The sequence below is a fragment of the Equus przewalskii genome, chromosome 4, assembly GCF_037783145.1.
Source record: "Equus przewalskii isolate Varuska chromosome 4, EquPr2, whole genome shotgun sequence".
Classification (NCBI taxonomy): domain Eukaryota; kingdom Metazoa; phylum Chordata; class Mammalia; order Perissodactyla; family Equidae; genus Equus; species Equus przewalskii.
The window spans coordinates 44,300,530-44,327,130 of record NC_091834.1 but is presented as its reverse complement, the minus strand read 5'-3'; the positions used below and the strand labels follow the sequence as shown (position 1 = coordinate 44,327,130).

Sequence of the window (26,601 nt, the reverse complement as noted above, 5' to 3'; positions counted from 1 at the left end):
ATGTGTGTGACCAATATAAATTTCCTTCTGAAGTCAATAATAATGATAATCTTGCAAAGTTAAATTTTATACTAAAGGAAACAAAGTAAGCATAGTCTACTAGAAATTAAAACTTGTAAAATTATGTCCTACAAACAGTACCTACACTGGATGATTTATAATCTTTATGCTAGTTTGAAGATGTATACATTTTATTGTTCCTTTTCTTTTTGCCTCCATTCAACTTCTGGAAATCATCACAATTTTCCTAAATTATTTACAGTTGATTTTCTTTTTACATATTTAAAATGCTTACCCAATACCAGAAAAGAGTACTGGATTTAGAGTCGTATACATGTGTCTGTGTCATACACACGCACACATACACACTAATGAATGAAGTTGTGAACATGAATGACATCACATTGAGATTAATTGCCAAGCGAGAAGGGTACTGGGTGTCATAAAGATAGCTTGTACAAAAAAAAAAATTTTTGTCAGCAAGAACCGCTGAAAGGAATAATTGCATGGGTAAAGACTCCTTCGAAGCCAATCAATGAAGCGAAGCAAGAGAAAATGGCCCTATATCAAAGTACTATATCAAAAACCAAAAAAACAGGTAAAGAAAGAAACATAGTGCCTTTTTCTGCCATGAAATTACTCCAGGAAACCAAGTTAGGAGTTCTCAACCTGTTAAGAAATTTCAGATTAGAGCGAAGAGGAGACCCAGACAGTAAAACATTACATTACAAAACAAAGAATAGCCTTATCGCCTCTATTCTGACCAAAATTAGATGAAGACATAGTCAGATCTAACTTAACTGACTCTATATTACCTAAACAGTTAAAATTAGCAAAAACTAATGGTAACATAAACATGTTCAGATTAAAAATAATTCAGATTTCAGTGAAATAGGTACTATCCTTGGAAACACAAGAGGAATATTAAGGATAATAAAACTCACTTAAAAATTTAAAATGTACCTTAACTCATAGAAGAACAATACAGCCATGAAAAAAAAAGAAGTAAATTACTATACAAATTATACTAAAGTAAAAGACGACAAAAACTACCATTCCAATCTAAACAAGGCTTCAATGTTTTGCATAGAAAAATATCATAATTAAGTCAAGTTCCCACTAATATCTGATGATTGTCACTCTTAAAATATTAAATAAGAACCACTTTTTTTTTTGAGGAAGATTAGCCCTGAGCTAATTACTCCCAATCTTCCACTGTTTGCTGAGGAAGACTGGCCCTCAGCTAACATCTGTACCCATCTTCCTCTACTCTATACGTGGGATGCCTACCACAGCATGGCTTTGACCAAGCGGTGCAATGTCTGCACCCGGGATCCAAACCAGAGAACCCTGGGCCGCCGAAGCGGAACGTGAGAACTCAACCACTGCGCCACCGGGCCGGCCCCAAGATCCACCTTAATTAAAATCTATAGATGCTTTATTCTTTTCAGATATGTAAAGGGCACACTGTGTGGTAAGTATTGGGCTTGGGACTGGGAATACTATAACTTGTTTAATTATTAAGATACGGTACCTACATACTGAATCATGGATTGACCAAGACATACAGACTAAATACAAATGATTGAGAAGCCCTCATTCCAGAGAAAAAGGGGAGGTAATTTTACATAAGAGAGTATAACATACAGTATAAACAAGACAGCATGAAAGTAACAGGAAAGCTTGTGGAAGGAGAGAGAGCCTGCTATCTTTGAATATAGGTCATCTGGAGTTGTGAATAATTGGAAATGAAGACGAAAAGATAGAGTGAGACCAGGTTTGGAGGGCCTTATAAGCCATGTCATAAACTCTGGATTTACCTTGTAAGAAACTGGAACCTTCTGGACAAATAAATACAACATGAACAAATTCACTCAGACAGCTGGATAGAGACCTTAGAGACATTCAAACTAGTGAAGGTGCTAGTTACTGCAACAGACTAGGAGAGAGCTGATGAAGGCATACAACCACTATCTATTTCTATTTATTTAATCCTCACCGCAATTCTATGAGGTACAAATGATTATTATTCCCAGTTTACAAATGAGGAAACTAAGGCACAGAGATTATATAACCAATTCAAGGTCACAACTATTAAGTGTTGGGTAAGGATTTGCACCCAAATAACTCGGTTCCAAAATTCAAGCATTTTAACCACTGTTTTGCTACTGATCAGAACTAGAGTAAACACTATGAAAACCAAAGTCTTAAAAAGGAAGGTTGGTTATCAATGTTAAATGCTGAAATGAGATAAAAAAAAAAACAACAGTACTTAGAAAATAAAAAGGCTATTAAACTTAGCAATTCAGAGTTCACCAGTGACTTCAACAAAAACAGTAATTTTTGGCCTTTGGAATAAACCACCAAAAACGTATTCAGCTTCCTCCAGGTTCAATCACCAAACACGTATTCAACTTCCTCAAGACCCAAAACACTATACAAAAGGTTACAACATCAATAAGTAGCTTCAAAATGCTTTAAAATTTGCAGTCTCAACATTTAAAAATTAACAAAAAAGTGTGAAAACTAACAAATTATGTTTTTAAATCAACAAAAGAATATGACATATTCTAGTAAAGCAAAATAATATTTTTATATTACGCTAATGCCAAAATGTAAAATAAAGAATTATTTTTAAATGACATAGTATCTCAGCAGATCTTTAAAATCATTTCAAGCGCAACTGCACATAGATCATCTTAAGGACAAAGACAATATGTGTTGCTTGCCTAAGTAATATACAAGATATTAGTTGGTTATTTCATAATAATACATCAAATAAGTTTTTTTCCAGACATAAATATCGCAACATATAAAAATTAAAATTTTTATTTGGCAAAAAGGAACATTAGCAAACAAAGCACACAAACACAAAAAAAAACCTGAAAGAAAATATCTACAACTTATACAAAGGTATGTGATAAATTCATTTTTAAAAAAAGGAAAAACACCTCAATAAAGAGGCACAGGATATAGAAAGACAATACACGGATGAGAAAATCTAGATGGTTAATCAATATATGAATAAATGCTCAACCTCATAGGCAGTCACAGAATACAAACAATATGCCAATTCCTGCCCACCAGATTGTCAAAAATCAATGTGATGACATCCTCACACATTGGTGTCTTTTGGGAAATGAAATAATACTAAAATATAAAATACGTATACACTTTGGCCTAGCAAACTCACTTTGGCATAAAAATCAAACAGAAAAAAATGAATTTCGATCAATAGAAGAATATTTCAGTAAATTATGGTACATTATGATATATTTTGTAGCTATTTAAAAGACTGGTTTAGCTCTATATTTATTGAAAAGTCCACTATGTATTTTCAAGTTAAAAAAAACCGGAAGTTTCAGAATAAAGCATATAATAGCCTTAAAAGGGAGAGACAGAGGGAGGAGGCCAGTCAATGGGCCCTTAATATTTTATCTGTACTTAGAAGAAAGAAGTATCATACACTAAACTGCAATGTCTGTTACCTCAAGGGGCAGGGTTTAGAGGAAGTAGGGAGAAAAGAACATTCCTCTATACACGTTATTTAAATTATTACAAGCAACATATACTGCTTTGGTACTTAAAAAATCAATCTGATAAATTAATAAGTGTGTTCTAATCCAGTAGGTCATTAATTATCTTAAACATAAAAGGCTATCTGTACATGCCGAAACACTTGTTTTACTGATGGCTTTTATTTTTTTTCCAGAATAAATGTGTATATTTATTTTCTTCATGAACATTTTAAAGTTTTGTAATTGTTATTTTTAACTATGTTTTTAGCAAATAGTAATAGTTGTGAAAATACCATCTTATAAAATGTCTTTTTATATCTCATTTATGTAACGTGACAGTCCAAAAACACAATCACAAATTGTGCTCTTTCAGGTCAAACAATTCTCCATCAATTTCTGCTTAAATCTACCTATTCCCATAAAAGAACATCTCATCTTTCTGGTTATCTTCCTACAGCCTCTTTTCTCTTCTGAAATGCCTTGCTCCATGCTTCCCTACTTGAGTAACCCTACCCATTCTTCACAGCCCTGTTGGTTTTACTGGCTACCAATCATTTTTTACAATTATCTTACTGGGTAAGCCTATACTGAGAGTTACCATTATGGGAAATTTCTGGGGAAACAGGTTATTTCTGTTTAACAAATTTCTGTGGCTTTCTGGTCAAGATGATGACCAGAGAGAGAAAGAGGAAGAAAGAAAGAGAAAAAAAAAGATAGTTGCTCTTCAGGGCACACTTTAATTATATCACTAACAAAGCCCTTAAGTTACTTTAGTTGAACGCATGGGAAGACATATCCACACTGCATATTGTCCTTATTAGTTCTTTTGATCTAGATAACAGTTGTTTGCAAGGAATTAAATCGGGTAAAATGAAGATAAAGACTTACTGAACTCAATGCAAACCCTTCTATTTTGAGAAAGGTGGAAGAAAAGGAAGAAAAAAGCAGCAGAGTTAATGTTTGTTAGGAAACTAAATCTAATATACACTTACAGAATTCATAAAGAGCAGTAAAGTCTGCCTCTGAAAACTTAGGCAGTTGGGTAAAAAGGAACTGATAGCATACTGATTGAGAAATTCCAAGTAAAATCTCCACTCCTTTAACTGAAATTGCACCTTTTATGAATACTCCTATAATCCTGAGGGTTAGGGGGAATCAAAGTAGTGTTTAGTCAAACACTATCTGATGTATTTTTTTAAGTGAGATACTAAGATATATGCATGTGCAAAATCAGTGAGATACTAAGGTACATGCATGTGCAAAATAAATTCTTATGTTTTTTGTTTTTGTTTTTTAAGTAACTGTGTGGTCCTACCCAGGCATTACATATCAACACAAAGTGAAAATCCAATGCTGCAAAAGTCTTACAAACTATATTTTGGCAAGTTACTTTTTCTTTCTTGGCCTGTTTTCATAGGTGCAAATACGTTTTATACTAGTTTTATGAGCAGTACCCTTATGACTTTATTCCCAAAAGAGAAGTATCCTCTCTCCCCTGAAAGTTAACAGGCATTGATCTTTGAGACCATTGAGTCTATTCGTACTATTGCCTTGTATAATCAGCTCTAGTAATATACATCCTTAGTGACAATCAAAAGTAGGACACTTTCTGGGTTACATGTAACAGGTGAGGTCTATGTATTTGCCAAATAAAGCTTTCCTGACTTATCGACATGTCATTTATGATCAAGCACTACTGGGAAGAGAAAAGAAGAGGAAAACAATGGAGAAAAAAATTAACTTTAAAGATCAAACAACATCATTTTGAAGATGTAATAGTACTAAATGATTTGTATATCACAGTTCACATACAATCTAAAGGGGGACAAGTCATGTTCTTAAAATATCTTATTTATTTATTTTGAAAATAGATTCCTATAATAGAATTCAGTGCTTGGTCACTCTTCCCCGGCATTCCTATCCTAACTTTGGTTTCTTCCTAATGAAAAAAAGGAGTCAGCAAAACAAAATGCCACCATTAAATCATTTTGCAACATTTTGTGTCAAAAATGTAATGGGAAATGCACACATCAAGGGAAAGGTTACTGTTCTTCCAGAACATCTTTTCACTTGGTTCATGGCTCATCCTTCTCCATAACTGTGCAGGCACTACTGATGGCTTTCTCCCTTGGTTTAATGTGGCATTTGAAGGATTACGGCATTTTCAGGAAACCACAGTGCAGTGATTTTAGTAGTTATCTGGCTGAAAGTGATACTGTGATTTAGAATAACTGTGCTGTTTACGTGCAATGGTAAAAGTCAGCTACCAAGTCATCTCACAAAGTCAACCTTATTTTTATTATGTATTTTCTTAATTATATATGACGTCCATCTAGAAAGTGAGACCAGAAGTAGAGGAAACTCCTTTGAAATAGGAGCCTGCTGTATACAGGTATACTATATTTAGCTTCAAATCCTATTAAATGCACTGTAATAGGAAAAGCTAATTCAGGAATTGATAACCTTAACTTATTCTGGTTTAGGAGAAACGTAATTGCTCCTTGAAATTTTTTCACAGAAAGGATTAAAATGAAGAATTAAAAGAAAAATTATTAGGAAATAAATCGAAAAGAAACTGTATATCATACATGTAAAACAATTAGAAACTATAAAGCAAGAGCAAATATGAGAAATGCAACAAATACTCAGATAACATATCCTTTTTATCTACAAATATATTTTAGCTTACTTAAAAGCTCAATCTATATTATTTTATAGCATTAAGAAGAAAAGGAACTTTTCAGACTAAAAGAAAACATTTACTATTATAAACCATTCCTCACAAACCTATGTCTCAATTAGTAAAAAATGAAAAGTAGTTGCCTTATAATTAACTCACATATTTTGTAGGCTATGATCTAATAAAATATGTAACCGAAATCAAAGCTGGAAAAATATTATGGGCTAATATAATTAAAAACAGCACTATTGGTGGGAGGTTTATGCTATAAGTTATTCAGAATTCCTTACACCTCGATATTTTTCATTTCTGAATTTTTCTCCTCTTCTTCATTCCTATAGTACTATAAAATCTTAGAATGTGAAAATTAAAGGGGATTTTCAAATCAATCTAACACATTGTTCATTGTGAGCTAATGTGAATCACTGTGAATGAGCAAACTGGTTCCCAAAGAAGTTATCTGCATTCCTCATGGTGCCGTAGCCTCTTGCTGGCAGAGTCTTACCTAAAATTCCAGCCTCTCAATTTTAGCCCTATGCCCTCCCCACCATTTTTCCTGGTTATTCATTAAGCTTTCAAGTGAGGCTCGTTTTTTGAGCCTGTTAAGATAAATATTAAATGTGCTACCACAGGCCAAAATAATAAAAGGGAGACTGTCCCTTAATAAGCAAGACAATTATCATCCTGCTTTTCCTAATTAACAACCTCTCCATATATGTCAATAATATTAAGTGGAAAATTAAGAGATATACTAACGATGCATACCACATCTAGAGAATGAGTGAATAGGGTGAAATGAGGGGAAAAATGAGGTTTGATAGCATCTCTTCTGTATCCTTACTCATAAAATAGAAATGGGAAAGTATTTCTGTTTAAATACCAGTGTTAACTAAAATACACATACACACACAAACACACACACACAAACACACATTTTAATACCCAAACAAGATCACTCTAAGGCTATGTAATTCTGAAGTTATGTATTTCTGAGATTTAAGTATCAGTTTCAGGTACGCTGAAGAAAGAATCAACCTAATGATGCAAACCTCCTCAACTGAGAACAAACTGACATTTATTTTATGAAGATTCTGAAATGACAATGTTCTCGCCAAGCATACTAAATTTCAAAGGACTGCAATTGTTTGTCCATGATCTTGTACTGTTCCACTCATTTAAATGACCCTTATTCTCCCCACAAAACACAAGACCTCAGATCATAAGTAATCAAGATGCTGACTACATGCAAGGTATATCTGTTTTCCAAATTTAATTCCCAAAATGCAAATATACTGCACTTGTGATCTTTTTTCTTTTTTTGCACAACTAGTAGTTAATACAAATACTTACCTCATTAAAATTTCACATCATTGTGCCTGTATATTCAGAGATTTGAGCCTATAATTAGAGCAATGATGTGTGTTGTTGTTCAGAGACAAGACAGAGGGACTACCAAAGCATCTAGTAAATAGACGACCACAATTAAAAGGACTACCGACCAAAAAAGTGAAAATATAGACGGCATCACAGATTTTCACAAACACTTCAGTTAATATATATGGCACTAAATGTATGTATTATATGTATGAATTAAATATGTACACATGCCATTTTAATATGTGTATATATATAACATAAATACAAACATATTATATTCATACACCCTTTAGATATTAACATATCTTAAAATTATCTGAAAGAGACGTAATCTTGCCCCCCCAAAAAGACAAAGTGTATCTCCTTAAAAACAACTATCCCAGAGACAAACTTCTACAAAGGTCAGTTTCATTATCAGTGCTATGATCCTCATTTAGTGTAAAATATAAATAAAAAATAATTCAATAACATCTAAAGTTAAAAAGGAAAGTAGTACATTTTAATAAATCTTTTTAATATCAAAGATTATCAAATAGCATAGTTAGAATAAAGATTATAGCACTGAAGTCTCAAAGAACATCAAATATAGTCTTGAAAACCATAAAATAAGAAAACAAAACATCAGATATGATCTTGAAAGGGATGTCATCATTTCGCCTACAACAAATAACATTTATCAAAGGCAAGTTTTATCCCAAGGGAGCTAAAATGTAAATTATGTTGAGGCTGCATAGGGTTAAGAGCATAGGCTCTGGAGCCAGACAGCCTGAATTTGAGTATCAGTTCCACTGCTTTCTAGCTATGGAACTTTTGGGAAGCTACTTAAGCTCTCTATGCCTTAGTTTCCTCATCAATTCAATGGGGATAATACTACTACTTACCTCATAGGGTAGTTGTAAGCATTAAATCATTTAATATGCATATCTAAGGCATCTGGTACATTCTAAGCACTACATAAGTGTTTTATTACAACTGTTGTTGTTTGTATATAGGGAGCATTTACAATTCCCTAACTACTGTGCCAAGCCCTTTACTTGTATTTACCTATTCAATCCTCCAACAAGTTATTGACTATTACTATGTTACAGATAAGGAAACAAAGCCACACGAAAGATAAAGGCAGAATTCACAAATAACAGAAACAGGTTTCAAACCCAGTTGAATGGATATATATCCTCACACTTAATCATTCATTAAACAATACTATCTCCTAAATTATAGAAAGGCTTTAAAATTTAATAAAATTTAGGCTTTCACATAAATCTAGCAGGCTTCTTTTTAAAATATCCAATGTTAAAAACATCGAGCTGAAGAAGGAATAAAATGGGAAAATTTTTTCATGTTTCAAGATTCGCTTTAGTATTTCTTTAATTGGAAGCTCCTTTTTTAAAGAAAAAGTATTCAATGATACTTGTTAAAGATGGTAAGGCAGACTTTATATATGACCATCATGATAGATCTAAAGACCGCTGCAATGGGATTTTACAGTGGGGGAGAGAGATTGGCTCAACTCTGAAGACAGCATGGGTAAATGGGAAGTTACAGCCAAGGAACAGGGTGGGGATGAGCGGATAGAAAATTACGAAGAGGAAAGAACATCAGAGGTAAGGGGGTTCTGGCTAAACCAACCTAACAAGATTCCTGCTTAAGAAAGGCCAGGGTGATCAGACCTCACCTGGGGAGTGGTGGAGGATGAGCAGCCTGATCAGATACGGAGGGTGATCAGATATCAAGGGTGGAGGGTTCTGGTTAAATTGACTTAGTAGGGTTCTTGTTAAAACTGGATTTTACAAGGAAGTGCACAGATAAGCCTAGGAGAAAGTTCGGGAACCTCACTAAAGTCTGGTCCAGGAAAGAATCTTTGCTGCCTTTAGTGCACCAAAAAAAATTTTTTGAAAAATAATCTAATTTATACATAAGCAGAAACATGTATAATAGTAATACTAAGATGAAAGAAGTTAGTCATGAAAGGAATAGGATATGAGGAACCAGTGACAAGGGAACATTTGCAGTGGTTGCTTAGGGCTGAGAGTGGGAGCTAGGACTGACAGGAAACAGGCACAGCACTTTTTGAAGTGACGGAAAAACTCTAAAATTGGATTGTAGTGATGGCTGAACAACTCTTACAAATTTACTAAAATCACTACACTCTACACTTATAATGGCTGAATTTTTATCATATGAAAATTAGATCACAATATAGTTTTTTTTAACAAAAAATTCCTATTTATCAAAGGAATTAGGCATTTTGAATCGACTTATTTTCTACTGCTTTTTAGCTAAATCAGAAGGCAACAAGCAAACTGCTTCCACTCTAAGAGACTTAATCAAGAAAAATAATCACATTCCACATAGTTACAGAGTAGCCTAGAAAGAGATTCTACTGAGAGTATGTTTATAGGAGAGCCTATGACAAAATGTAAACATGCAGCATGGATTTGGGAACTTGGAAGAATATCAGAAATAGTGTTTTAGACCTCAGAGATGATATAGCCTAAGGTCCTCTGCTAAAATAGAAAACTGAGATCCATAGCGATTAAGTGATCTGCCTAAAATTAAAGAACTGGCAAGTGATAAGCATGGACTAGCTGAGATCGCCTAACTCTAAGTACCTCATTTAAGTGGAATCATACAATATCTGTCCTTGTGTGACTGGCTTATTTCACTCGGCGTAAGGTATTCAAGGTTCATCCATGTTATAGCATGTGTCAGAATTTCTTTCTTTTTAAAGGCTGAATAATATTCCACTGTATGTATATACCACGTTTTGTTTATCCATCCATCCATCAATAGACACGTGGAGTACTTCCACCTTTTGGCTACTGTCAATAATGCTGCTATGAATGTGGATGAACAATATCTCTTCAAGTCCCTCCTTGTTTCAATTCTTTTTGGTATAAACCCAGAAGTGGAATTTCTGGGTCATATGATAATTCCATTTTTAATTTTTTGAGGAATCGACATACTGTTTTTCATACTAGATGCACCATTTTATATTCTGACAGTGCACATGGGTTCCAATTTCTCCACATCCTCACCAACATTTGTTATTTTCTGTTCTTTTTATAATACTCATTCTAATAGTTTTAAAATGGTGTCTCATCGTGGTTTTGATCTGAACTTCCCTAATGATTATGTAGGGTGTCTTTTCATGTGGTCATCAGCCATTTGTATATCTTCTTTAGAGAAATGTCTATTCAAGTCCTTCACTCATTTTTAATCAGGTTTTTTGTTGTTGCTGATGATGAGTTTTAGTTAGTTAGTTTTAGTTGATACCAAACCCTTATGAGATATATGACCTGCAAATATTCTCTCCCATTTTGCGGGTTGCCTTCTCACTCTGTTGATAGTGTCCCTTGAGACAAAAAAGTTTTAATTTTGAATGAAGTCCAACTTATCTATTTTTGTTGTTGTTGTTGCTGTCTGTACTTTTTTTCATTTCATATCCAGTCTTTCTTTTTTTTAATGAAAATAGACAAGCTGTTTCTAACACTTATAAGAAAATGCAAAGGATCTGGAAAAAGAAAAGAGCTTACCACAAGGTTTCAATAATCAAGACAATTGGTACTAGAATAGGAATAAATACATAGCTTAATGGAATAGAATACAAAGTTCAGAAATAGACCCACATTTAAAAAGTCAACTGATTTTTAACTGTGGCACCAAAACAACTTAATGTGGACAGATAAGTATTTTCAACAAATGGTGCTGGAAAACTGAAAACCCACATGGGATAAACAAACCTTTCTTCACTCTACCTGAGACCACAAACAAAAATTAATTTCAGATGGATCACATATCTCAACATAAAAGTCAAAATTATAAAGCTTCTAGAAGAAAACAAAGAATATCATCTTTGTGACCTAGACCTAGGCAAAGAATTCTTAAGTAGGAGACAAAAGCAATAATCATAAAAGAAAACGTTGCTACACTGGACTTCAGCAAAATTAGTAACTTCTGTTCTTTAAATGACACCACTAAGAAAATGAATAGGCAAGCCACAGATAAGGAGAATATGTTTAAAAACCATATATTTGTAAAAATACTTACATCCAGAATATATTACAAACTCCTATAACTCAATACTAAACAAACAACTCAATTTTTTAAAACATGGGCAAAAGAAATAGTTCACAAAGGAAGATATACAAATAAACCAATGAACGCATGAAAATGTGCTGAACGTCATTACACATCGGGGTAATGGCAAATTAAAACCAAAGTGGGGGGATTCCCTCACACATCTATCAAAATAGCTGACACCAAAAAAAAACTAAACATGCGATTTATATGAAATTCTTCAAGAGTCAAAACTAACTACCGTGAAAAACAGAAAAGTGGTTGCCTTTCAAAGAAGGTCTGACTGGGAAAGGGCACAGCTTTTTGGGAGCAATAAAAATATTCTATTTCTTGATAAAAACCAGTGACATACGTGTGCATGCTTTTGTTAAAATTCACCAATTTATTCACTTAACATTTATGCATTCCATTTTATGTAACTTTTACCACACACACACACACACACACACAACTACTGAACTCAGTAGAGTTACTTTTTGCAGTGGTTTGGGTTGGTAATTCTGAAACTACTTCTTACATATTCTAAGAAGCTTGAGCAAATAGGTATAGATATTGCCCCGAAATCCAAAAGTTAGAGAACTATTGGACAAGATAGCTTATAAATAAATTTTAATAAATAAATGAAAACAATATTTCCATGAAACTGTTTCAGCTTGTTCATCATTACTTCAGAATTTACAACTTTAGGAAAGTTGAACTATTGTTTATGTAGTTTACAGTCTGGATTTAAAAACACTAAAACAAAGCACATATGATTAGGTTTCTATTTAGGGACAGCCATTTTCTCACTTGACTTTTAATTTTTTGTTGTCTACATCCAAATTATTAACATTGTATTTCCTCAAAATATCTATTTTAAAAAACATATCATCAAGGATGATATATTATAAAACTTTAAATGCTTGTAATATTTGCTCTTTTTTTCCTACTTATCTTTTATGAAAAGGATAGAAAAATATCTTTGTTAATCAATGCTCAGGCTGACTTCTTTATAAATTCTAACATGATTCATAAATTAAATACTGGCATTCTCATAGGTTTACCTCTGGTACTAAGCTGCTTCAATTAAGTGGCTCTTTTAAAGTTAATGCAATTAAACAACAGGTTTGCAAAAACAGTAAATTAAACTTTCAAAACTAAAGGAGACCTTAAGGTGTTTTCTTTTTTAAAGGTATCAAAAACCTCAAACATCAACTGTGTACTAAACAAAATGGAAATTTATAAATATTTTCTCAAAATAGGGACATAAATATGTTAAACACCCCAGAATGTGGCAGAAACAGGTATTCACAATTTTATTGAATTTTAATTTTACTTAAGAATTAGATGATGTTATTGTTTGGTAATCATATCAGAATTTCCTTGAAAAGTAGCTGTTTCTACAACAGTTATAAAAAAATAAAGTATATGTAAAAAAGAAAAGGAACAGTTAAAAACTAAGAAAAAGTTTCAGAGAGGTCATAATTATACTCTTTGTTTAAATTTTCAAATAATTCCTAATGCTTCCTCGATGTGGATTTAGAATGCCAGACTTTTCTTCCCTTTTGATGTGTTAAGGGAAGCAACCCTGTTAAGACAGGCAGATTTCTTCAGGCTACGAGTTACAGAAAGTCCATATGTCTTCTAAGACATCTTGATATGCTACTTTATCTTTGCCTTTTATATTACATTTAACATAAAAATTAGAAAGCTTTAATAACTTGCGAATGATTCCTTAAGGCAACATCCTATGAAGTGTGTAAGCCACTAACCACCACGGGGGAGCTCTTTGTTCAGTCACTTGGAGCAAGAACACAGAACTATACAAGAAGTACAACAGACCTTGCCTTCAAGATGGTTATACTTTCAAGGGAGAAAAGCCAAGTAAAACATATACCAGAGATAAGAGCAGCCACCCTTGAAGAAAGAGTTATATTACACAGCCTGTCAGGGTGACCTAAGAGGACACATTTTACCATACATAACTGAAAGAAATACTAGAAATTCGAGCTTTGGAAACAATCCTTTAGAATACAGTAGAACACAGCCTCCATACTAGTTAGAACAGAAAAGATAATTAAAAATTAAAAATCTGAATGATCAAGGAGACTAATATTTGAAATAAAAATCTTATAAATATGAATTCTTCCTGGTACACCTAATAACTTGTGATTCAATCAAATTTAGTGTTGGGGGAAGCAATCGGAAGCCAGATATTTAAAATGTGAAATAAATAAAAGTACCAACAACATTGTTAAGAGACCAAATAGACATCCTCATTTTGTAACCAAAATGGTTCAATACCTATGTAATTCGTCATATACTCAAATAAAGAGGAGAATATAGCAAGCACTTAATAGTGTAGACTTAGCTATAAAAATAAAATAGCTTCATAGATCATTTCCTACCCTCAATGTTTCTGAGTAATGGCCACAACATTGAGTTTACACAATTAAGAAAAAATTTGAGGTCTAAAAGTTTGGTATTATTCCTAATTTGATAGCTTCATAAAGACTTACAGAGAAGAAAGGTCCACCTACCTCTAAAATCTATCTTTTGAAAATCAAATATGTTCAAGGAGAGGAATCATTTCATTCCTACTTTTACACAGATGCATCAACTAACTAATCTCCAATCTATGGTTCCTATTTCCTTACCTACTACACAGAAAAAATTCATCCACTATTCTTTAGGGACATAAAAGCAATCCTCCTTTGTTACGCTTTTTAAACATCTTCATCAAATACTTATATTTCGTAACCAATTTGTTTTAGGAATAAATTATAATAGTGAAAGTTATTATTAATTCAGAGAAGAATAATCAGTCATTACTTATGTAGTCATTCATTTATAAAGCATTTATTGAGTATTAAATGTGCCAGGAATGGTGTAAACAAAAACAAATAAGATATCACTAAGTGGGGCCATAATTACTTCCAACAAAAAATGTTCATCACAAAGAGATAAATACCTAAAAAAAAAAAGACCTCACAATTCCAAGACAGTTTCACTTTGGCTTAGCATTTAACTGTACTAAATAACATAAAGGAATATATTTTTAATTGGAAACTTCCAAGGTAATTTTTAATTAAATTTAAAAAGTAGATGGCAAAAAAGAAAGCACTATTTTTTAAAAAACCCATAAGAAGGGGCTGGCCCCGTGGCCGAGTGATTAAGTTTGCGCACTCCGCTGCAGGCGGCCCAGTATTTCGTTGGTTCAAATCCTGGGTGCAGACATAGCACTGCTCATCAAACCACGCTGAGGCAGCATCCCACACACCACAACTAGAAGGACCCACAACGAAGAATATACAACTATGTACGGGGGGTGCTTTGGGGAGAAAAAGGAAAAAAACGAAATCTTTAAAAAAAAAAACCCATAAGATACTGTAAACCATCTTTCTCTTTAAGACCTTAATAATTTTCGTATTTCCCATGTCTAGGAGAAATAGTTCACCCTAATCATTTTAGAGAACGTGTTTCAAGAAATTCAAATTTTTGTCCTCCATATTCTAGAAGCAATATACACAAAAACAGTACATGCACATTCTCTGAAAGGTAAAAAATAAGCATTTATTATTACTGGAACATACTGACCAATTGGAACCCGTATTTCAGAGCCCACATATATATATCCTTTGTATTAATAAATAATACCACTACTCTACTATTTTACACAGAAAAGAATTTACTATCCATTCAGCAATTATTCACAAAGTCCCTAAGGGAGCACAGTATGATTTTGATCATGAATAATACAAGGAACAACTGAGACAGAAGTGCTGAATTACTCGGCACAGACCTGAGAAAAACTTAGAGGCAAAACAGAAAACAACAGCTGGAACCTACTATTACAGTTAACTGATAAACTGAACGCAATTTCCCAATGACATTAAAAAATTATACATGTAAGTTCACATATACACATATATAAATAAAGGAAAATAATTAAGAAAGAATTCACACAGCCTGAATTACATAGGGAAGTGTGGTTTCAAAGTCAAGGCTGCTAAACAGCAGGTTCTAGTGAGTCAAGCGCATCGGTGCAAAGGAACTTGAGAAAATAAAGGCAATACATTCAGTAGAAGATGATCAATTAAATTATGACCCAGGAAGTCTAATTTTATAAGAGAACCCAATAGACATACATAATAGGTATAATGTGTCTCTGACCAAGCACTGAAATATATCTTTAGGGAAAATGAAGTCCAATTTAAAATGTCTTAAAATTAAAGTTAAAAAAAACAGCATGTGTACATAATATCTAAGATGCAACTTAATCATAAAAGTGTGGACTTTTTGGGGGGATCTGCAAAGAACAATGGTGTCAATTACAAAATAAAAGAGATGTTAGGGGAAATGGCAGATATTAGCTTTTAAGATCACCTTTTTAAACATATGAAATTCCATGTAAAATAAATTCTTTAATCCAAGTGCAACAGTGCTTAAATTGAATGTGTATATATATTTTTTATAGAACATTCACACATAACCATAAAACACTTTATGGCATTGCTTTATAGTCAGTTTATTTTGTCCTCAAAAACATTAATATATAATATTTATAAAACATTTAAACTCCCTCTTCATTACCTCTTTAAAACCTTTGCAGAAAATCTGTGATGTTTTCTTCTTAAAAAGGCAAAACCAAGGAAGAAGACTTTGTATATCCATCATTTCTAGAGTAACAAAAATATCTTTACCTTCCAGAAGACTTTCACAAAATCCCACACATTGGTATGTTATAATAATGCAATTAGGAATGAAAGTTTTATAACAGAAACTAATTAAATAAATGAGAAGGCTAATATTCAAAAATCTTATCAAGAATTGAAGAAAGATGGCACCTATTTTTTTTAAAGACAACTAAAATATGATGTGTTGGAGATGCTCTTGTTATAAAGTGTGTTTTAAGATAAAAATTGTTATTTCCTAAGTCCTTTCATTCAAATACATGACTAAATAAACAAAATAAGTAAATAAAAACTTAGTAAAAACGTATAGTTGCTATAGCAAAAAAGCCTGAATCAAGCCACTATCTTAGAGAAAAGAAATGAGGGTGGATATTTATATAGGTTCATATAATTAAAAAGAGGTTAACCAGCTCTCTAAGTTTTTAATTACTGTTTCAAATTGATCATGCCCCACAATGCCACCCTCAAGTCCAAGAGAATTTCTTATATATTGAACTTTTGTTCATTATGTAAGATTGCTCTTATGCTTTTTTTCTTTTTGTTTGTTTATTTTTATTGCATTAAGCACTCCATTATGTTATTTTTATGCTTGGGATTTGTTTTTTTACATAACTCAGAAAATTTTATTGTGGTCAGAAATTATTCATGTCTATCTTCTGATACTGGACCTATTTTATCCTAAATTTAAATGAGTTTAACCTCCAGGAGAGTGCTCACGATTTTCTACACAAACTACTTCAAAAAACACTGGCCAAATATACAAACTTTCTTAACTTTGTTGAAGCACTCTGTATTTCTTCACTGGAATTTTTATTTTCTCCTTATATTCTTCAATGACTGTGTAAAAAAAAACTCACAAATTTAAAACTATATGCCTTTATTTGAGCAATTAAAACAAATAGAAATTATATTTTTAATGACAAATAGATGACATCATTTTGGAAGTAAATGTTTAAAATTACATAACAATATTTTATCAACTTATTCTTTTTGAAACATTTAATTTCTGTGGTCTCAGTTAATTTAATAGGACTTTATCATAAGACAATTTTTGAAAGAAATCAGAAAGGGTTCCCTTAACATACTGAAATGTTCCTTGTGTCACTGTCCTTTGAGAGAGTGATCCCTCTTTTAGACGAGGTCTCCTTTTGTTCACCCACCCACTCCTCCATCTCACCCAGCGTTTTGAGCAATTTCTTCATCTCAGCAAAGAGGAAAATGGCTAAAATGAGTAGTGTCTGGACCCTCAGGAATAGCCACTGTACAACATCAGCTGAGATTCCTGGTTAGCATTATGTCTGATAAAACAAAAAAAGTACCAAAACAAAACAAAGAAACAAAGAAGAAAACAAACAAAAAACAAACCAAAATAATCTATCTAGGCCATCTTTTCACCTTTCTTTATTTCATAAGAGAGAAGCATTTAACACATTTGTTTTGATAAATGGTAAGGAAGTGCTAATGAAGCTCTCGTCCATAAAAAGTATCTGTCTTATTACTGCTAATAAACTTCAACTTTTATAATATGCCAGCAGAGCTTAGTAATTTTATTGTTTTATGACATAAAACATGATAATCTTAGTACAAAGTGTTTGGATCAAATTATTTTGGTGGCCTCTATATACAGAGCATCGTCAACTTCTCTTGCCAAGGGAAAATGAAATCTCTTGTGTTCAAAATCTAGATTATCACTCTTAATTACATCCAAATCCAGAGAATAACCATGTGCGGCAGGTGAATAAGTGGATGAAATCGGTTTCTGAAGTACTGCTTCCACTAACCAAGATTTTAAGAAAGGTCCTACACTGTGATTTTTTCCCCATTATATCTGTGATGAGAAAATGATGAAGATGGAATTTTAATCCCCTGAAGACAAGGTCTCAGGATCCAACTTACCTGACAAGATTTTCATTGTCTCCAGTTCCCTTGCAAGTTGCACATTCCGTTCGTAAGTCTTCAGCCTTGGGCTTCTTTTGTAACACAGACTGCCTTTGTCTTCTCTCTCTGGGAACTCTTTCCTGCCACACAAGGGAAAACAAAATCGAGATATGAGGAAAACAGAAATAATTTTAAGCAAGAAAGTTTCTCAAATTTTAGACTGTGTAAAAATGCTTAACTTATTCCAACCTCATGTTTTTCTTCCTCAGGAATGAAGCTTCGTTTTCGTCCTCGGGTTCTCTAAAAAAAAAAAAAAAATCCACAAAAATATCTAATGTTTAATTAATAATAAAAATAAATTTTCTCTGTTAAATGTTACTGCTTTAAGTTAAGCACTTGGAAAATTAGTATTTCTAATTAATGCTGTATTGCTCTATTGCACTTTGTTACAATTTATGTCCCAGAAAATAAAAACATGACAAATTAAATACTTGTTACAGTGCTTTACTTTCAAATAACACAAGTATCTGATAGGAAAAATAAGTTCTCCAAAATTTGTTTGAAGGATTTTTTCAACACTTCATATATATCACACAATTATGACTTAGGCAGAGCATTTAAATTTTCATAACTTATCATATATGACTTCCACAGCTGAAATGCTAAACCTATACTCATACTACATCTATTGCATGCCCTTGTATGCATATGTGCATACACGTTTGAGTAACATAAACAAACAATTTTTAACAGCCATAAAAAAATTGGGAAAAAACAATCTCAGATGGTCCCCAAATCCTAGTTGAAATAAAACTAACTAAATACAATATAAATGACTTATTTTAAACTTAAGATTTACAACCTATATTTCAGAACACGTTTACCATTTGAAAGACGACATCCAAATGTTTAAAATTAATATAAGTACAACAGTATTTGCAGCCAACATGTGAAAAGTCTTCACCCAGGTAGCACAGCCTCTGTAGACTTGATATCCCCATGTGTGTACCACTGCCCTTTAGAGACCGGAAGAGAAAGGAGGCAGCACTTCCACAAATTACTTTGTCTGACTGGTGATGGCAAAGAACATTCCCAAGTTAGAGTAGGTATTAAATCATTCTAAACAGAATTGCTTCCTATATAAATACACTGATGTTTTCCCAAACTACTGTCATTTCAATTCTTCATGATATGGAGTCCCTTGTCATTTAACAACATGGCTAACTGCACAGTTTAATCTTCATCTGCATAACCAGGAGTTGACTAAACTAGTCATTCAAAAAAAGTAAGTTTATAGACTATGTATTCATTTATATTTGTACTGCCAATCAGTATGTTTTAATTACATTATGGAAGGAATTAGGAAGAAGAAGACTGTATCCAGGAAAAGGCTTTAAATGCAAGCCCTACATCTATTCTTACTTCCCAAGAACAGTACTGAGCCTTGCTCCTTAAAATATCCACCACGGCTCATAAGCACTGGCATCCCCTAGGAGTTGGGTAGAAATGTAGAATCTCATGCTCACCACAATATACTGAATTAGAATCTGCCTTTTAACAAGATGCCCAAGTCACACACACATTAAAGTATGAGAACATCAGTGCAGAAGAGTCCTTAATACTGACAACATTTATCCAAGTTCTAAGCTCTTTATATACTCATCTTTCCCTTCTGTGACATTCTTGTCCTTTATGCTTCAATTTCTGTCCCCCAACATAATTCATCCCAAAACTGGTCATATTCCCCTTTCTAGACCCAAATAAATTAATACAATACGTATTACATAAAGGCTCAATAAATTTGTTTAATGAAATAAATAATAAGTCGTTAGACTGAAACTCATAAATGATTACACTAGATAATACAAATAATAAAACTGACAAAGAGTAAGTTATTCTTCCCTTCTCTAATAATTCTATTTTTCAATTTGCATAATTTATGTATATAGGATATTTCAATAAGGTGATCGGAAATAATGACCTTTATTAACAGGAAAATATTCAAATTACTCATTTTAGTTCTATAAACACCTAAGAATGCTGAAAAGGCCTTCACACATTTCCATATTTCTCTTCATTCAACCCATCTTTTAGGTAATAAAGTAGCAAATGAATCATCTAGTTTTTGAATCATCTAATCATTGAATTAATTTTTGAAATATATATATGAATGCTCCAAGATTTTGTTTTCAATTCTTTTGACTCTATACAGTTATTCACCATTTCTGATTAATAATTTAAATCTTCAAACATCTGGTATGATTCCATCAATTGGAAGTTTTTCATATCCATACTATAATTAGCATCATAAAGCATAATGTCAATTAGTGATCCTATCACACAGTGGCATGGTTACATTTCTCTATATTTATAAATTCCTTCTTATACAACTACGTATATTTTTTATTGAAGTGCTATTTTTAAAATGAATGAGTATATTTACAATTACCTAAAACAAGCATTTTAAATTAAATGCATTTATTACTAAATGGTAATTGTTGATGTATTCCTGCAGTAATTTTAAATAACTAAACATAAGCAACATAAACAATTTCCAGCCAGAAAAAGAAAGGTAACAACTCAACATGAAATAATAGCATCTTAAAGCTCTGAAAAAGCAGCCCCAGGAGGTGACTTGATGATCACACAGCGGGTAACTGACAAAAATAAAACTCAAATCCAGGTATCTCAACTCTCATTTTGGTGATTTTTCTTGCATGCCAAATCCAAAATTAATAATTTAATCCCAAATAGAGATGAGCAAAATTATCACGAGAAAGCAAATCTCTCACTCTCACTTGAATACTTAAATAAACTGTAACACTGTGATGCCTAAACGAAAAATTCTTATATTTCAAAACAAGTAAAGTAAACCAGAGAATTATACCCAACAGAAAGGAAACTTCAATATCTCAAGTTGACACTATATTCTACCCGTTTTGGTACCCTTACAATACAATGACTAGCATCATCCATTACCAAAGTAAACAACAGCAAGCTTCTTTAGTATTTATCACATCACTAACATTTCCAATGGAAAAAAACATAAGATTTAATCCAAACACAACTCTTGACAATACCAAGTCCTTCAACTAAGAAAATGTTAAGAGCTCTGGGTTTTTTTCTAGTTTGAATGAAGCAGCAGCAACTGAAAACATGACAACATAACTGCCTATGATTACAACAGACAAGATCTCTTAAACATGGTATCCCTGAATGAATCAGAAAACGTAAGGGGAGCTAAAAAGAGGGAGAAATGATTCAATAAATTTCAGTTTTCAAAGAACTTGCCCTAACTTAGATGGATAGAAGTATTCATAACCAAGTGGTCACTTCATGATATACACAGAGGCTGACACTATTTTAGAAACAAAATAAATAAGGCAGCAGGGTGAAAACAGCATGTGGAAGAAGGGATAATTTATTTAACAAGTATGTGCTTTAGATCTTAAGACAGATAAATTACCTTAAAGTTCAAATGATCAGTTGAGGGTTCAATTCCACATTGTGCTTCCTTTTGCAATTATTAAGCTACTAAAAGTAAATGAAAGTTTGAAACTTGCTCCAAATCTTCACACCTTCTTATTTTTTTCTGTTTCATCATTTTTTTTTTTGAGGAAGATGAGCCCTGAGCTAACATCTGCCAATCTTCCTCTTTTTTGCTGAGAAATACTGGCCCTGAGCTAACATCCATGCCCATCTTCCTCTACTTCTTTATATGTGGGACACCTGCCACAGCATGGCTTGCCAAGCAGTACCATGTCCGCACCCGGGATCTGAACCAGAGAACCTCAGGCCACTGAAGCAGAACGTGCGCACTTAACCGCTGCACCACCGGGCCAGCCCTGTTTTACCATTTTTTAAGAACTTTATTTGCCTAAGGAACAATGACAATCCAAGCTGTTTAGATCACCTGGCTCTTTATCTGTCTACTTGAAACAGGAGGTGATAAAAGCATCACAAAGAGAGTGGCATGGTAGTAGAGACAAAATATCTAAATTAGAAAAGAAAAAATATTTTTAGCTACGAAGCATCATCTTAATAGCTTATTCATCTGAAACAAATAATTAGATCTTTCAATAACTTCACTCATTTGAACTAGAAAACGTAACAAATTTTAATTAATTCTTTAGAGCTGGGGTTATTTTAATTTACAATTAAGTCAGATGCATGAGGATTTTTCCAAGGTTAGAATGATTCATTTTACAAACGAACTAAATATAAAACTAAAAGACAGTGCCTCAACATCTTTGATATCATGAAGATGCATTTCACATATTCATTTGTACACTATTTTCTCTAAATTTAACCATTATCTTTTTGATGACAAATCAACATTTATACAAATGACAATTAATAAATAAGCCACATGTGATTAGTGGAAATCTAAGGAAAGCCTCCCTATGTAATTTATATATAAAAAGAGAAAATGTTTATTCATGAGCAAAATTTCAAACTTAATATTAATTATGACAATTAAGTCAAACCTTGAAAACCTCTGTCAAGCTAAATATCCTCAGATCGATGCTGAGGAATAAATGTCAGCAGCTGTCTGACAGGTGTTCAAAATGCCTCAATGTAAAGTTTATATATATACATATTTCCCCTAAAAAACTAAGTATTTGTTTTCCAATTATAAAACAATATATTTAAAATAATTATATATTAAAGCTCATAAAATATTCAAAAGGAAAATGTTATATATAGAAACAAGGTATGAACAAAGTGTCTGTCATCTGTTTCTGCTAGTTATCAGCATACAACAGATGGAATGGTGATCACCAAAAGTGAGTGTTTTCCCTTCTTGTCAACTGGCTATAGGGTGTATTTTTATCTAATTTAATTTATATTAAGAGGGATAGGAAAATACGCGGAAGAATAAAAAGAAAATCATGACCCATTTGGCTAACACTATAAATTAAAATAACCACAAACCTAAAAATATAAAAAACATACATTTCACATAATAAATGTGTTCCTATAAAACTCTTCTCATAGATAATGGTATATTCAAAATACGTAAAATTCTGAAGCTCTGCCTATTCCTAATTCTCTTTATTTCATACTCCTGGAAATAAGTAAAAATGATAGATTTTCAAGAGGCCAAAAGCACAGCAGGCACCTCTGGGTTCTGAATAGGATTCCTTCAGCTAAGGACACCCACAGAGGATCTCTTCCATGTGAGCCAAGCTGAGTTAATTATGGTCCAGTTCACCAGAAAAATGTTTGCCAAGGTTTCTTCTCAGGATATATGACAGATAGAGGTTATATATTCTGTTTAGTACTTCTGAGGTCACCTTGAGTCTGACAATAGACTCAATAATAACTCTGATATCTAAAGCCGCCAAACATAACTCTTTCTTTCCAGATTTAATTAAAACGGTACAAAGATAACAAAGTAAGACACAGAAATAATGCATAGGAACCTTTAGTCATTTCAATAAGGCAGAATCAAAATGTTTCTACATTACCATTAAACTAGCATCAAAAAATTATATACATATAAAACATATTCCAGATTTTCAAATTCTCAGGACTTAAGCTGTAACCCTGCTAAAAAGGATACTACTTTGCATCCGCATAAAAGTAGCTTAAAAACAAACAAAATGAACACAGACTCTAGGACATTTGATTATCTCTCAAATGAAGACTGCCACTTGGAACAGGCTATTGATTTACAGTGTTAAGTAAGATGAAAAACAGATTAACCATGTGTTTAAGTCTACTTCCAAAATAATGATCTATAAAAAATGGTACATCCTGAAAAACAATATGGTTTTAGTCAAAGCCGCTAAAAACTACTTTGATTTTTTATTGCATTTATTTTCCAAAAGAGTAGATATATAAACAAAATAAAAATGTATGAGAAAGGAAGAAAGATCTGACAACTTCAAAGAGAGAAGAAGATGATGCATGTGTGTAAAAGACTACTGGAAAGAGAGGTCCCAACAAGTCCTTTGGCACTTGTATAAAAGATGAAAAGTTGCTAGATGACACAGAATGTAAAGAAAATATGAAAGCTTTCAAGTCACATTAAAGCTATTAGAAAATATGCCAAAAAGTACAAACATCAATTTTAAAGCAACTTCAAAAGAGACATGGGTAAGCTAATTTATATTTTCTTCAAAAGTAATTTCTTTGCCTAAAAGCAAGTGAAAAGTTTTCACATAAAAAATAATGCAGAGAAAATGTCTAAATAACAAGGTACTTAAACAGAGGTATCCCAGGCTGCCTTTATGGTAATTCTATAGTTTCACCAATGAAATATGATTAATATACAAGGAGAAAGGTAGCAATTCCCTTCCTAACAATAAAAGGCTAGAAGAAAGACTCTTCCAAAGTACACTGGCTTCAGACACACAGCCACAGGGAAGGTGGAAAGAACTCATTTGTGATATAGTCACTAAGTACCTACTGTGAACCAAACCCTGTGGTAGTGGACATACAGTGGTGAACAGGACAGCTCCTGTCCACGTGGAGTTCGGGTCCAGGAGTCATGGATACCAAAGAAATAATTACATGAATAATTATTTATAAACATAGTGAGTGCAACTAAGGTGAAGTATAAAAATAAAACCATATACTGCTCAGATCTCTCAAAATCTCAACTACAATCAAAATTGTTCTTAAATTTAAGAGTGAGTCATATATTTAATACCCTTAATATAATGATATAAAACTCTACATTTATCTTAAAGATGGAAATAGAGAAAATACCTAACAAACTAAAAAAAATTGTGATGCTTGCAATCCTCAGGCAGGAATGGAAAAAGAGAGTTCAGATTAGCAAGAGGATAAAAGAATCAAGGTGGTAGCAAAAGCGTTACTAAAATGACTAAACATAGGATTCAGATAAGATACTGGAATTGTAAGTGAAGGCAAGAGGTAGCTGGGTAACTAGGCTGCTGGGTAACTGTGAGAATAAAGACGGCTACTGGACTAGAAACGTAAAGAAGGACTCACAATATAAAGAGGTCAAAGGAATCTGGATTTAATCATGGTTATTTCATGCATATCTTAAAATCAAATATTATTTCATATAATCCTCTCTCTACCCAATGCAGAAAATCCTTCAAAAAATATCCCTGATAGTCATGTAGCCTCAACTAGTCCAAAGAACAAGGCAGCATGCTCCAATGTAAGACAGTTCTAATTGTTGGTCCCAGTTTTACTGCCTGAACTTATCCTAGCATTCATGTAATAGAAATTTAAATATTTAAAGATAAATCCTTAGATCTATATTATGTAAAAAGTCTCTGTTCTTTCATTAATTAAACTAATAAACATACAAAAAACTTAATTACAATTGTGATAAGGGCAGCAAAAGAAAACAGTGCCATGGGAATAATCCTTCTATTATTCCTCAGAGTATCCTTCTAGAACTTCATCATAATATCACATTAGGTTTTGCTTTCTTAGCTCATATGAGCTACAATTGGGGGATTACGGCAATAATAATTGAGAATTAATTAACGCCTTACAACTCATGTATAATCTCAGTCATTTTTCATTTGTTTAAGAGTCCAACTAGAAACATCATTTTAGAACTGTTACATAGCACAGGTAACAGAGCGGGAAAGGGAGCTGCATCATTTTTTCTTTTCAAAGATCATCAGTGTCACTAGCCAACAAGAAGTGCAAATCATAACCACAATGAGATACCACTTCACCCCGACTAGTATGGCTATAATCAAAAGGACAGACAATAATAAGCGTTGGTAACGATGTGGAAAAATTAGAGCCCTCATACACTGCAGTTGAGAATTAGAAATAGTACAGCCACTCTGGAAGTCTGGAAGTTCCTCAAACATTAAAATTAGAGTTCTCATGGGGCTGGCCCCGTGGCCGAGTGGTTAAGTTCGCCCGCTCCGCTGCAGGCGGCCCAGTGTTTCGTTGGTTCGAATCCTGGGTGCGGACATGGCACTGCTCATCAAACCACGCTGAGGCAGCGTCCCCACATGCCACAACTAGAAGGACCCACAACGAAGAATACACAACTATGTACCAGGGGGCTTTGGGGAGAAAAAGGAAAAAAATAAAATCTTTAAAAAAAAAAAATAAATTAGAGTTCTCATATGACCCAGCAATTCTACTCCTAGGTATATAGCCAAGATCAGTGAAAATTCATGAATATCATAGCATTGTGATTTATAACAACCAAAAAATGGAGGAGAAAAATCCCATAAACGTCCATCAAGTGATGGACAAATGGACAAATAAAATCTGGTATATTCATACAATGAAGTATTATACAAAAATGAAAAGAAATGAAGTACTGATACATGCTATAAAAAGAATAAATCTTGAAAATATAATGCTAAGTGAAAAAAGTCCAGTCATAAAAGACCACATACTGCATTACTCCATTTATATGGAATGTCCAGAATAGGCAAAT

At 32.9% G+C, this 26,601-nt stretch overlaps 1 protein-coding gene across 7 annotated transcripts in view; it reads right to left on the bottom strand.

The window, feature by feature from the left end:
- Positions 1-26,601, bottom strand: part of PHF14 (PHD finger protein 14) — a 201,133-nt gene that overhangs the window by 90,931 nt on the left and 83,601 nt on the right. For 6 of the 7 annotated variants that reach the window (XR_011539053.1, XR_011539051.1, XR_011539052.1 and 3 more), the window contains exons 15-16: positions 18,456-18,506; positions 18,225-18,346 (exon numbers count right to left, since the gene is read on the bottom strand). Coding sequence is in view for 3 of the 7 variants with exons in the window: in XM_070615778.1 (XP_070471879.1) it covers positions 18,225-18,346; positions 18,456-18,506 (173 nt within the window). In the remaining 4 variants the exon portion in view is untranslated. Of the gene's footprint in view, positions 1-16,855; positions 17,627-18,224; positions 18,347-18,455; positions 18,507-26,601 lie in introns of those variants that run through there. The other variant, XM_008518946.2, reaches the window with a different exon arrangement.